A 14,677-nucleotide genomic window follows, 5' to 3' on the forward strand; every position below is an offset into this window, starting at 1 on the left:
GAGGAACAAGAGACTTAGAGCTGCAGTACAAGATTGGACTGAATCAAAATGAGGGCCGCCTAGAAAAAGTTTTCACCTGCTGGCTACTGAACAGCTCTACTAGATCTACAGCTATTATTCTAAAGTCCATTACCACAATATTAATATGTAACTCCACACGCGTGTATGGTACCATTGCTCCCTGCAGAATGGGCTACAGAAACTGATGAAGCGAAGACGGCACAGTTTGGCTGAGTCAAACTAATAAATGATCTGAACAGTAAAAGGTCAATTGTGAAACTGAAATAGCTTTGTGTAAATTACGCAGTGACCTCTTTGCTTCCTGTTAAACATCAGACTCACATTGATTTTCATGATTCAAAGCAGCTCTTTGACTTTTCAACACTGGGACCATCTTAGAGGAAGGCAGATCATGACCTATTCAAACTCTGCTCAGAGACATAAATGCTGATTTGACACCTGAATAAGTGTGTGTGTTAGGTGTAGGGAAAGGGGGGGGGGGTCAAGTTGACAAATTAATAACTAGGTACACAGATCAATAAGTTAAAAGAGAAGGGAGAGGGAGGGAGACAGAGGGGAAAAGAGCGAGTGCAGGCAGCCTAACTGTTATGTAAGTGCCAGCTGTGCGAGTCCAGGCGCTGCAGCAGGATGATGAAAACAACGCCGCCTCCCCTACCAAGACTGAGCATCCATCCTCTCACTTTTTCCCCTGAATCGTTCATGTATTATTCACGTTACTGGAAGGAAACAACAAATGAAAAAATACAATTAAAAAACAGCACAAGATGTTCTGATGATCATGATCATGTTATGATACTACAATTTCTCTTGACATCAAAACTGATTAATGTGTAAATTTGTACACTGAGTTTGAGATTTCAGAACTTTATATGCAAGAGCAGCAAATACAGTGCTTCAATCCAGACTCCTTAATCCACAGCTGCTATCAGCCACCTCAATGACTTTCGTGATGAAACAATAATGTGAGGCAACAAGGGCAAAATAAAAAATCTGCAGCCTTAATCTGGATTAAATTACAGTGTTCGTCATCCTGGCTCCAAACCGGAACAGACCAACCCAAACCAAACATCCACTTGTTAGCTGATAAGACTACAGCTGTTTCTGAATCGAGCAAGCATTAACCATGTAACAAGTAATATACATTTTATAAAAGTGACACCACAAAAAAAACCAGACTGCTATAAAATTATTTGGATCAAATGAAAAGAGGCACACATAGCACATACAGCAGGCAGCTGTTTTCAATGACAAAGCTCTAAAAACCGTCTGTATGCTCCCTGCCCAGCACCAAACCGCAGGTAGACACAGTTAGCATCTAGCTGGTGGATACAGTGTGGTATTGAGCAGCTAAAGAGCCAGATATTTCCTTCTAATGTTTAAACTTCAAAAAACATTATCTTATGTTACATCCTTTATAATGTTATAAAAGGAAGGGAAATCCTCACACAAGTGCTATCAACAGTGTTCAGGAAGGAATCAGAAAATGTATTTTTCTATCAATATTCTATTTGTTTCGCACTAAGCTTATAGCAAGACATGTGGAAAGCTTTGGCTCCTCTTGCACTGGAGAAAAAAACTATTCAATGAACTACTGTACCATGAAAACTTCAGAGGTCTTCAAAAGCACCCATTCTCATTTTCATGGGTTTATTGGTTGCTACAGCCTAATTTGGCCCGGTTAAACACAAGCTTATATTGGCTAATGTTAGCTAATGTTAGCAAACTTTTAGGCTAGATAGATATTTCTGTAACTGACATTTCTGACTTTTTTGATGTACTTTATGACTCTCCTCTCACCGCTACTACATTTTAGCATTTATCATTACCAGCATTTTTAGCATATATCATTGATCTGTAATTTTCTCTTGTAGCCACAGTGGCCGCTGTTTAGCTAACGTTACACGGGTCCACATTAAAAATTGTTACTGTCAGGGTGCCTTTGAGAAGGGCAATAAGGACTGCAGTTGTCCTGTAAACTCTAAGTGTTAATGTTAAACAGTAGCAGCAGAGACAAATAAAAACTACAAAAACACACAAAAAAAAACATATCTCTCAGTTTATTGCTGGACCAGATAGGGATAATCGAAGTTTGTAGAATTTTTCAATTGAACAGGGTGAATTTGACACATTAGTTAATTTCTCGTATTGCCTCCAGAGCTCATCAGTGTGAGTTATTCCCAAATTACATAGGATCCAGCCTCAAGACAATAATTGCTTAATTTTGCAATATGTGCCTGACTTCAGTGTGAACGTTATTCAGTCATGTTAGCATCTGAAAATCAGTAAAGTTCCAGAAATTCAATTTAATTTGTGTTACTGTGTGTCTGTCTGTGCCTTCAGCCACTGTTGAAATCAAGACAGATTTGAATATGTCATCATTACAGCACTGTTATGTGATGGATCAAAATGGCGTCAGAGTATTTGAGCAGTGAGACGATGAGATTATCTGGTTGTGTGGAAGGACATGCAGCCTGCAGGGGAGACTGGGAGTCCTGACCTGCTCTTTCCTGCTAAATGAATCTTAATTTCTGAGTAGAATAATAATTGAATAAGAATTTAAAGTGCCTTACAAGAAGTAATAGATAAGAAAGAATTGATCAAATTGACAGGAAAGTGATCTGAAGCAGAGTACAAACAATAAATATAAATTGAGGGAATTAAGTCAAAATCAGTTCAGAAAATTCTAAATCTACTATAATTACATGAAATGTAGGCAAATTTCATACTTCTAGATGTACGCTAGTTTTTTTAGGTTCGTTTCTTCAGTTGAAGGTCAAAGATCATGATGTGCTCTTATCTTTTCTACAATATAAATGGTGAAAATCCCTTTGAGACTGTAAGTGTGACTTGACATGACAGGCCTCAAGCTGTCCCAAAGGGGACTGTTGCATAGCAATGTCTATGCTGTACAAATGCATTCTTGTTTGCCATATTACTCACAGACCATCTGTAATGTGTGTCCATCATTGTGTTCTAGGTTCAGCATGCAGCTTGGTGCAAATCAATGAAGTTAAAAGTCTTTCATCACAGCTGTTGAGGCCTTAAACTTCAGACCCAAACTCCTCAGTGGACTGTGCAACTGAAAACCTGCAACCGACACCTGGAATCCAGGAGACGCAGCAACACTGAGAAGCACAAGGCTCCTGGAGAGGATTATGCCATTATAGCTGACGACTTGAGCTTCATCAGTGTACAACGGCTACGAGGCAAAGTCAGTCCTGCTCCCCTTACACTCAGCAGGAACCATGGATGACCCCTATCAAAACAATGTGAACCAGCAGGTGACAGAGGGAGGAGAGTACACCTACACCCAGGATGGAAGTGGCCAGGATGGCTATCCTTATCAGTCGGACTACCCTCCGCAAGATGAGGATGCTGCTAGCGATGCCACTGAGGGGGCAGATGATGATGAACAGATGTACGAGGGGGAGTACCAGGGCGTCCCTCACCCTGATGAGATCAAGGAGGCACGGCGGGCAGCTCGGTTGGAGGCCAAGAGGAAAGCCCGCATGGCTGCCGAGCAGGTAGAGGAGGAGGACAACCTGCCTGACCAGTATGAGAGCATCATGGAGGACTGTGGCCATGGACGCTTCCAGTGGATGCTGTTCGTCGTGCTTGGCCTGGCCCTAATGGCTGATGGGGTGGACGGCTTCGTGGTGGGTTTTGTTCTGCCCAGTGCTGAGAAGGACATGTGCATATCCAATGCTGACAAGGGTTTGCTGGGTAAGTGACAGTAAAGGAGGAGGAAAGTGGGAATACCGAATAAACCAGAAAACTGGTCAACCACCACTTGATATGATAAGGATTCTTGAAAGTGTGTACTAAATTTTATAGCAATCCATTAATAGTTGACTCAAATGTCTTCAAATGAAGAGGAAGAAAAGTAAAGTGATCACCAAAGTAATTGGGATTTATTCTTTGGGGACTATTAATGTTTGCGCAAAATTCCATGGCAATCCAAGCAATGGTTACAATATTTGTTTGGACAAAAGTAGTGGACCAACCAACTAACAGATCGACATTGCCATGCCTAGAGCCACACCTCTAGCAAAATGCTTTGGAAAACCTATTTTTTCCCACTACCAAATTGAAATCATCTGAACAGGTCCAATCTTGAGCCAGAGAGCAGGAACTCATGAGTGAAATCATATGCTGTTGTGGTTGGCTGCAACTAAATCCTGCATATGTTTGGCTGTTGATGGCACATAGTTGCATACCATTCATCAGACAGCTGTTGTGACATGTTAGGGAAAAAGGTTTACATCTTCCTGGGCCAAAATATAAAACATAACCAACATTTTGTCTTAATAGAGTGTTTTGGTGAGCCACCAAATTAGCTTCATTACGCGTTGGCAAAGCCTCTAAATTAATTGAAGGGATGTCACACAACATGATGGGGTGTTCATATTTGATTATATTAGATAACAGACACAGACATAAGTAGAATATTTTGTATTAAGAGAGGTATTTTCTTTTTTTGAAAATACTGAAATTTGTATGCAGCATAGACCCAGCTTACTGGAAATGTACCTTGAAAATGTCTACTTTCTGTGCAGACAACTAAACTGCAAATTAAAGCCTCTCACCTTATTTCCCAGGCCTCATGTGTAGCCAGGCGATGTGGCAGATTGCACATCGCTCATTTTATCTTAACAACGGGCTCCTGGGATGAGGCATTGCGAGAGATTGATGAGGGACCCGATGGTGATTGCATTCAGTGTGTGTTCCCAGGCTAATATGGAGCATGTTGCAGCAGTCAGAGAGGCTGGCGGCCTGCAGCGCCCAGTGCAGAGCTGTCAGATACGCTTCGGGCCTCTGACAGGCTGTGGTAGCAGGAGGAAGGCCTGGTGAAAATGAAATCACAGTGTCTGTTTGTGCAGAGCGGGAGGGGAGCACTGATCATTGGCTGAGAATATGAAGTAGATCTGCAGAATGATCCTATTTGATTCACGCTCATGCTCTGTTCACCAGACACGGGAGCAGAAATGTGTTTAATCTTAACCTTAGTCTGAGATAGCAGATAAACTATCAAACCTTTTGTAAAGAAAAGAAAGATGGTCATGCACTTACATTTAATGGTGCTTTTATTGTTTAATCTATAGACTTAAAATACAAGGGACTGAGAGATAGTGAGAGAAAAAGCGCTGGAGACAAAAAAAAATTGTGGCAGGTTTTAAATTCCACACTTTATGTGGTTCTGGAGTTGTAACCGGCAATGATTTCAGGGAGAAAAAATAGCTAAACTTTTACTGCATCTTATACATATGTCAAATTAATCTGGAATTGCAATTAAAAAGGTCATACACACATTAAGAGGTGGCTTTATGGTTTTCGCATCCTACTATTAAAGTGTTTATCTAGAATATTTTATGTGCTTAGCATTGATTGCTGTAGTGTGTTGCACTGCACCTCCCTGAGATCACAGCAATCAGTTGTTGACATAGTTTGACTTTTTACACTTTATCTTTGTGAAGAAATTATAGCTTCAATTCTCAAATTCTTAATGTCAACTAGCACGTCTCCAACTAGCGGTCTTTTGAATTGGGTTGAACCATTAAAGCTTAGGGAAATTCTTGGCTAACAAATAGTTTTTAGCTATATGTTAAACCTCACTGCCAATACTTGGTAATTTTAGGAATTACATTGTTTTTACTTGCATACATGGAGAAGTATGCGTTTCAGATTTAGCAGTATTCAAGCAGTTTAGAATGAGCAACATTTAAACATTATTGGCAAATTGTTTATGAAATTTGAGGAATATTATGGTATTTTTGATACATACAATTTCTAATCCTTCCTTTATGTCATTATAAACAGATTTTTGAGCCAATGTGAGTTATGTGACCCTCTTCACTTACTTATACACTTACATATATTAGCATGGTAATTATTTTTTTTAGATTTAGCTACACAGCCATTACAGCTGACTATAAATATTAACAGCAGTTACAGCTCTCTATGTATGATCTAGCTTTTGCAATGTAAACAGTTTTAATTTAGCAACATGTAAAATATCCGCTCAGTAAACACTTAATGTTAGAAGTAGGCTAACTTTGTACTTACGACCAGCTGGTGCAACTGGCTCCAGGCCAACCATAAACTTCACTGGCGAGAGATTTAATCATTATAATCAATCTCTGACAGAAAATAGCAGAACAATGAATCAGATTAAGTCTTCAAATGTTATCAAAAGTCATTTTGGAAAAATACTCCATGATACAGTGTTCATAAAACTCACATAGATAGATGCTCTAAAATGTTCAATTCTCAATTATGTACATAGGATAAGCATTTCAAGACAGTACATAGGGTACAGTTGGGTGAATGCATGATCTGCAAGGGCCTCCTGGATATGTGTTTTAGTAGGTTTTCATGTAGATTGTCTTGACATCTTGTCATAGTGCTAAATGCACTTACTGTGCTTTCACTTTTAATACTGTAAGAAAAAGGCAGTGAATTATTTTCCCTCCAGTGATTCAATTTGTGCACTGTGCCCAAGCACATTTTAGCAGGTAGATAAATGCTTGTTGCTGCAGAGGTTGATCCTCAACCTCCATCTGAACAACAGGCTTTCTAATCACAAAGCCACCCTGTCAACCTGTCAATGTACAAATCTAGGGCATTCACTTTGCCTTTGGCAGCAACTTGGCTAAGACATTTAAGTGACATGTTAGTCTTGACTCTTTCTCTTCCGGTGACCAGTCTCTTGTTGAATGGGTTTTAGGGAGGTGCAGCTTGGCGTGTGGAGCGCCGAATAGTCATAGCATTTGGATAGTCTAGTAATCCACAGGGAAGGTGCACACTATGGCTCCACGTGCCGTTAAGCTGCTTAGTCCCACTGTAATTAGGGCTGTGTGTAGTAAAAACACAGAGCAGGCAGGAAGTATGGGTCGAAAGGCTTGAACAACATAGTGGAGAGGATGACTGAATTTGTAGGTTTCAGTCCTGATACTGACAACAGGGGAGACAATATCACACTCCCTAGAGACATTAAAAAAATGGAGGTGCATAATTGTTTTTATCTCCTTGGAGCAGTAATGGGCGACACAGTAGGTGACTGCTCAGGACTATTGAAATGGCTGACTAAAACACCTGCCTGCTGCATGCTGGCATAGGCTCCAGACCACAGTGAATTTAAGTAGGGGAAAAATGAACTGTGTAGTGATAAAAGATGTAATTGAGGTAATAAAAATGTCCCAAAAAATTCCAGATGACAGCAACGACAAATGCAGCAACAGTAATCATAAAGCTTAGAGCAGTTTGTTTAAATATGCAGGGTGAGTGTGGCGGAAGAGAAGCACTCTGTGTGTAGGTGCCTTAAAATTATTATGACCTTTATTTCTCATTTCGGTTTCTGGGAATGCTACTATCAGTCTGGTTCCATTTTCTTGGTACATCATTATAAATATTCAGAAATGTTGGTCCGGGCGCACACGTAAGGATGCATCACACTGAATTATAGTGGAATTATAGTGTTCCTCTGTCTTAATAGAAGGGTAAAGAGTGCCCCCTTGTGGAAGCTTGTGGAGTTTTTGTCCTGGTCTTTTAAACAGATCCACTATCCTTCTGATGATTTCTGTGTATGTGCAAGTATGAAAGTATGTGTATCTATGTGTTTCAGTAAGATCAGCTGTGCATTTTGGGAGCAAAACATAACAAATGTAAAGGTCAAATGCCTCTAAGCAAGTCTCTGTTTGCTTGTGTGTGTGTGTGTGTGTGTGTGTGTGTGTGTGTTCACAGGTCTGCTGGTGTATGTGGCCATGATGGTGGGGGCGCTGGTGTGGGGTGGTCTGTGTGATAAGATGGGGAGGAGGAAGTGTCTGATCTACGTCCTGAGCATCGACCTGATCTTCTCCTTCCTGTCCTGCTTCGCTCAGAGTTACGGCTTCTTCCTCTTCTTCAGGTTCTGCTCCGGCTTTGGGTGAGAAATACATTTACACATACATTCACACTCACATTTACATAGTCAGTACTTGCTTGAATAAATGACATTTTTCCACATGGGTTTTTATAATGACTGACCTTTTCAGTAAATAATCCAGTAACATTTTTTGTTTTGGGGGGGGGGGGGCACACGTCCGTTAATTTGCATTTAAACACAGTTGCTCAAAAATTGGATTCTTGACATTTGAGTTAGATGAATAATATGCAGCACTTAAATTAAAACAAACTCTAATCTTAAAGAAAAAACCTGGAGGACAGATTTTGAAGTCCAGATAGGTGGGAGCTCAAAAATTACAACAATTTGTGTTGCTTAATGCTACATTACAAGCAGATTCTTTGTATTCTTCTTGGGTTTTTTTCATTTAATTCAAATGATATCCTGACAACACAAAGTGAAAGCTCACTGGCTGTGCCTCATCGACCTTGCAGGTGAGATAAAGTTCACTTACCCTGGTAATGTAGTCAAAATAATGCTGCTCCTTGACACTTCCTTTTATGAGAGTGGGTTTTTTTCTCTTGCATTCATCAGATGCAGCATGTTGGCACACAGCACTGTCCTATACTGTTAACATCAACTCAAAGACACCTTAATTGTAGCCTGCACACAAGTTGTGTTTATTTACCTTAACAGAGCTTTCCTTTATCACCCTAATTAAAACAAGTGAACAATGCTTTCTGCTTGTGTTTAATTTGACTTGTATTGTTCCCCCTGTCTCCAGCACCTCAAGGCGAAGCGTCTGCTGCGTACAAACTGATTTTGCAACTTTCAAAGACACATTTCTTTTTGATTGCAGCCAGCGTGTGCCCCAAACGTGCAATACTGATGTTTGAGCTTTTTGCTAAGCCAAAAAAATTCAAGGCCATCAAAATAAAACATTTATATATTGCAGATTCATGGTGATAATGAGCCCCGTGTTAGTCAATAACACTCACATCTGCAGAGGAACTGTGCCAGTTTTGCTGGCTTGACAAAAACATAAAGAGCAGGCAGACTCCACACCCCATATTACAAGATTCCTTATCATCATAAAGAAAAGCAAAATCTTTCAAAATGTCCTTACTTGTCTTGGTGCAGAACATACTGTGGTGGTGAGAGCTTTGCTGCCTAATGTAATGCAGTGTTTTTGCAATGTGTATGAGGCTGACAACCTGACAGTTAAACTGTGTTTGTGATTGATATGTTAAAAAAACTGAATTTGATAAAATCATAAGCCTGGAAGCTTTTTGTCAGCTTTCATCTTTAAAAGGTTGATAAAGGCCAACTAGACAGTGTGTTGTCATGGGGACTATTTCCCTAGTATAATGTTGTTTCAATGTACAGGCCTGACAGAGAGGTCATTTGACATTTTTTTACAAAATGACATAGAGAAGATGTTCCTGCTGAATATTTTAAATGTAATTTTCCAAAGCTTTGAGCAACATGCTTGGAATTCCATTCATTCCAGTTGTATTGAAATCTCAGCGACAGAAATGTTCAATATAAAACCTAAATCATCTGCAAGGCTGGATATTACATTTCGTAAGTTAGTAATTATGTCTTTGTGTAATTTGGGTGAATTGAATGTTTTCAAGTGCAAAATACAAAATAATTTTAAATCCCAAGATCACAGATAACAGTTAAGGCATCACGTTGAATCAACGCTGACCTTGTGATTCGTCCTCCAGAATTGGCGGCTCCATCCCGATAGTGTACACCTACTTCACTGAGTTCCTGCAGATGGATAAACGTGGTGAACATCTGAGTTGGCTCTGCATGTTCTGGATGCTGGGAGGCCTGTATGCTTCCTTCACTGCCTGGGGAATCATCCCACACTATGGTAACACACATAAAGACACACACATGCAATACTTAGACACACAAGCATTCAAATATACAGTCCATAAACTCAGAGGAGAGACATAGTATGCTGTTTATGTTACTTTAGTGCATGAAATAAGTTTGATTTACAAAAGATGACAAATGGAAAGCTTTTTGTGTTGTATTCGACTTATGATGTGATCAGAAATCAAGATATTTTATGAAAGATGATTTCTCTAAATATGAACTTCCTTTATTGAATGGTTTTCCAGGCTGGGGCTTCTCCCTCGGCACAGAGTTCCAGATGCACAGCTGGAGATTGTTTATTCTGGTGTGTCTCTTCCCTGCCCTGGCTGCACTCGTCGGAGTCGTCTTTATGCCGGAGAGCCCTCGTTTCCTCCTGGAGGTTAGATATTTGAACCAACATAGCAGCTATGATCATCCCTTTCGCTTTGAAACACGGCTTTCATTTTTATCTTTATCTCCTTTAACATAAAAACACATTTATTGGCGTGGTATTAAACATCAAGCTGTGATTGGTTAAAAATGTCGAGTCATCAGCCACCAAAGCAACATCCCACTGCTGTGCAAAGGTAGCGAAGGGCTGTTAAGGCGTCACCAGAACAACACCCACCCATGTCTCTCATGCAGGACATTGTCAGACCTTGTGGTATTGTATTTGTATGTTACAGCGGGGCAGCTTCAGCATGTTCATCATATCACACACCCCCAAATAATCACACATTACCCTAGCTGATAAGAGGCAGACCTCATGGTTACTCAACTGTATATCTGGCTAGACTCTATGTGGGGAGATTTGGGTGGTCGGATGACTCAAATAGTAATTATTTTATACATAATAATTCTGTGTAAATCTGTGTAAATTGGGAATTTCATATAATTTACAGAGGAATTAAACCACAAAAGGAGATGATGCTCTATTACACCACAAAGCTACATCACATTGGTTTGGTACAGTACATGGGCTTTTATAAGCAAACGCTTGTACTTAGAGTAACATGTATAAATACATGTGGTACAAAAATGCATCCACAGCTACACAAAACATAAAGAATTACATTTAAAGTGCCATCAAGCAGATAATAATCCAGCACCTGTGTTTTTGTTTCAGAACGCCCGGCATGACGAGGCGTGGATGATCCTGCGACAGGTTCACGACACCAACTGGAAGGCCAAGGGCGAGCCAGAGAGAGTTTTCACTGTAAGCCCTTATTTCCCACAACACTGCTGTTTGGCACAATGATTCTTACCAAATATTTTATTTAGCAGGAAATGAGAAATGTAGCAAAAAATAAATACTTATACTAATTTACTTTGAGAATTTACTTTGAGTAATAATAATAATACTAGTAATGAAGATGAAGGTATCTGCTGATTTTGAATGTCCAAACCCTTATCTCTTTGTGAAGGTGACCAACATTAAGACCCCACAGACACAGGAGGATGAGTTCATAGAGATCCAGAGTGACACCGGCACCGCCTTCCAGCGCTGGACGGTCAGACACGTGACCATGCTGCAACAGGTCTGCAAAGCACATTTTCACAAAAAAATACTATGGAATAAAACCTTTCCTGTGCCTCCATTTTTACTGTTACTTCCAAAGTGTTTCTGTTCCTTTATTTGATGCAAAATGTATGTTTCCTGTTTGTCTGTCTTATAGGTGATGGCTAACATAATGTCACTATCAGCTCCAGATCTCAGACTGCAAGGCCTCTTCCTGGTCATTATCTGGTTCTGCTTGGCTTTCAGGTAGGAATACAATATTTAGCTTATGCAGTTTAGTCAGTCATGGTCTTCGACAACCTGAATTGTAGATCTCTATAAACTCTCCAAGGGAGAGCTCATCTGTGGGGAGAAGGGTAAATGGTCATCAAAATCAGAAAATCACACCCCTGCAGTGGCCTGTAACTGTGCCGATAATTTTGTTTTTTCTGTTTTTGTGTGTATCAGCTACCATGGGCTGGGAGTGTGGTTCCCTGATATGATCAAGTACATGCAGTATGAGGAGTACGAGTCCAAGGTCCGAATATTCCACCGAGAGCGGGTAGAACGTTTCCACTTCAACTTTTCCCTGGTCAACCAGATCCACCGTGAGGGAGAGTACATCCATGACAAGTGAGTTTCTTCTTCCTTTATTTTACTGTCAACTCTCAGTTTTGTTCAAAACTAACCTGAAGCCCAATCCAGCATTGCTTTGTCACTTTTTTTGATGGGAAGTTGGGTAATTTGAACAATTTGCCTATATTATTTCTTAATTTCATTTCTTTTTTTGTGTCTTTCTGTTTAGGTTTGCAGAAATCGAGATTAAGTCTGTTAAGTTTGAGGATTCTCTGTTTGAAAACTGCTACTTTGAGGATGTCAGATCAACCAACACCTTCTTTGAGAATTGCACCATCAAAAACACTGTCTTCTATAACACAGGTACCATGTAGCATGAGTAATGAATGCTTTTAGACTCCTGGCACATTAAGGCCCAGAGCTCAATAAAATGACTCATTAGTGGTATAAGACATATATTAAAGTATTAAGGCTGCCCTAAAACAGTCATCTTCATCAAAACACCAACACATTGCAATATGTTTATCCTCCAAGAAGAAAAAACTTATTGCACAGCTTAATGTGGGAAAAATGTTGCGTCTGTTTTCTCTCTCTTCAGACCTCTGGCACGAAAAGTTTAAAGACTGTCGAATGGAGAACACCACCTTCCTCCATCCGAAGAAAGGCTGCCATCTGAACTTCCAGGAGGAGAACGACATAGTCATCTATATGGTCAGCTTCCTGGGCAGTTTGGCTGTGTTGCCTGGCAACATCATCTCGGCATTGTTCATGGACAAGATAGGACGGATCCGAATAATAGGTGAGATCAGCAGAAAGTGCATATAATGGTGTACAGCAACCCAGGACAGATGGGTCTTTCGTGGCCAAGCCTGTTTTAATATTAAATCGTTTATCTTTCCAGGTGGCTCCATGCTGGCGTCATCTGCCTGTACTTTCCTCTTGCTGCTGAGTTTCAGTCAAGGAGCTGTAATATGCTGGCAGTGTCTCTTCTATGCTGTTAGCGTGGCAGCCTGGAATGGAGTAGAAGTCATTTCAGTGGAACTCTACCCCTCCTCTAAAAGGTACGAGTCCGCCTTTATCACCCTGATAAAAAGTCCAGTTCAATCTCTACCACACCACAGTTCATCTCTGCCCCTCCCCTGAAAGATTAGGGCCATTTGATGGTTAGCTAAACTCCTCAGCCACTTGGACAGTCACATCTTAACAACAGAAACAAGACACAGTAGAACTGTGGCTGTAATATAAGAGATACTAAGTAGTTTTCTTTAACCTTTTTTTTTAATTTATTTGTTTACCTTTAACCAAATACACACACGCACAAAAATGAAAATGTATTAAACAGTGTTCATCTGCCCTGATGTTAGCATGCTCACCCTACAATGATTAGGAAGCATTAGCCTACTTTTAAATATTACATTTATAATTAACATACTTACATGAATTACATTGTTTAGTCAGGATACAGGTTATGTTTAAAAAGACCTTGTTCAGTTGACATGCTTTACAGTCAGAGTTACAGCTAACAGCTAACAGCTAACGTTATGCTATTCATATGCTATGTTTGGAGAAATTGACACTCAGCTACTCAAGATAGCGTTACATTTGTCAAACTCATTTGTTAGTCCTGATCCATGTGAAAATACATGTAAATCTACTGTAACTGTGATAAAAAGTATATTTTTTCTACATCCAAACTGGTTTGAACTAATAAATCCATCATTTAGTCATGTTTTTGTTTATAATACTGTGCTATGGCTAACAAGAACAATGCTACTCCTTATTTGCTTCTACATGGATCATTAACATATGAGAATATTTGTTTGTTGTCTGGAATTTTATCTTTTAGTAAAATATCTTCATGTATTTTTCCATTGTGTGTATTCTCATCATATAATGACATTAAACATTACAAAAATATTAAACAACTAGCAACACTTTTCCATATTCTTGAGTCATAGTGGATCAGACTTTTCAATCTCTTTCTGTGTTTCTTTTCCTCTGCAGAGGGACAGCGTTTGGTATCCTGAATGGCATCTGTAAGTTTGCAGCCATCATTGCCAGCTTTATCTTCTCAGCCTTCATTGGCGTCACCAAGATCATCCCCATCTTCCTGGCCTTCGCCGCCCTAGTCTGCGGAGGTCTTGTGGCTCTCAAACTGCCCGAAACCCGGGAGAAAATCCTCACTTGAAAAGCCAAACTCCTGCAGCCTCCAGGCCCCAAACACAGTAGCAGAGGTTAAAAATGTTTGGAAAGTATCAGCTTAAATTGAGATGGAGAGACAAGGAAGAATGACCGTGCTATGTTAGCTGTGTTTACGTGTCTGTCATGGGATTAAAAATGTTGAAAACCTTTCTGGTTGCCTACATGAACCTGTGGTTGCTTTCTTTTCCTTCTAAGCTCCTCAGGCTGCCCAACATTTCTGTCACATCATATGAAACCAGTGTTTGTCATTCCCTTTTTATCATTTACCACCCATCCTTTAGTCACACACATACACATACACACTGTAGTGACATTTTGTTTTGTTTAAGGTTTGTGTGTGTAAAAGAAAGATTAATATGAGATGAAAATGTGTCTGTACTTGAAAGGTGATGTAGTTCCTGTTACCATGTTGTGCTTTTTATTTCATTCCCTGTTGGACAAAAAGAAAACAGAAGGGACTCATAGTTATAACTTGAATTGAATTTCCATCCTGTTGTATTCGCTGCCGAGGCTCAGCAGCAGTATTACTTACTGGTGTTAATATTCAGAGAAAACACCCAGTCTTTGTTTATTCTGCACTGTCCTGTGGTCTCTGTAGTCGAGTTAATCACCTGTAGTTCACATGTTGTTGC

At 39.9% G+C, this 14,677-nt stretch overlaps 1 protein-coding gene across 1 annotated transcript; it reads left to right on the forward strand.

Moving 5' to 3' along the window:
• Window positions 1-3,266: 3,266 nt before the first annotated feature.
• sv2ba (synaptic vesicle glycoprotein 2Ba) lies at window positions 3,267-14,031 on the forward strand. Its single transcript, XM_053316708.1, has 12 exons — window positions 3,267-3,744; window positions 7,762-7,942; window positions 9,631-9,782; window positions 10,036-10,169; window positions 10,896-10,985; window positions 11,194-11,307; window positions 11,446-11,534; window positions 11,736-11,900; window positions 12,073-12,206; window positions 12,442-12,642; window positions 12,745-12,904; window positions 13,848-14,031. Exons 1-12 carry the CDS (start codon window positions 3,267-3,269, stop codon window positions 14,029-14,031), a joined length of 2,082 nt encoding a protein of 693 aa, XP_053172683.1.
• The last annotated feature ends 646 nt before the right edge of the window (window positions 14,032-14,677 follow it).

This window comes from Scomber japonicus, chromosome 1 (genome assembly GCF_027409825.1).
Source record: "Scomber japonicus isolate fScoJap1 chromosome 1, fScoJap1.pri, whole genome shotgun sequence".
NCBI lineage: Eukaryota > Metazoa > Chordata > Actinopteri > Scombriformes > Scombridae > Scomber > Scomber japonicus.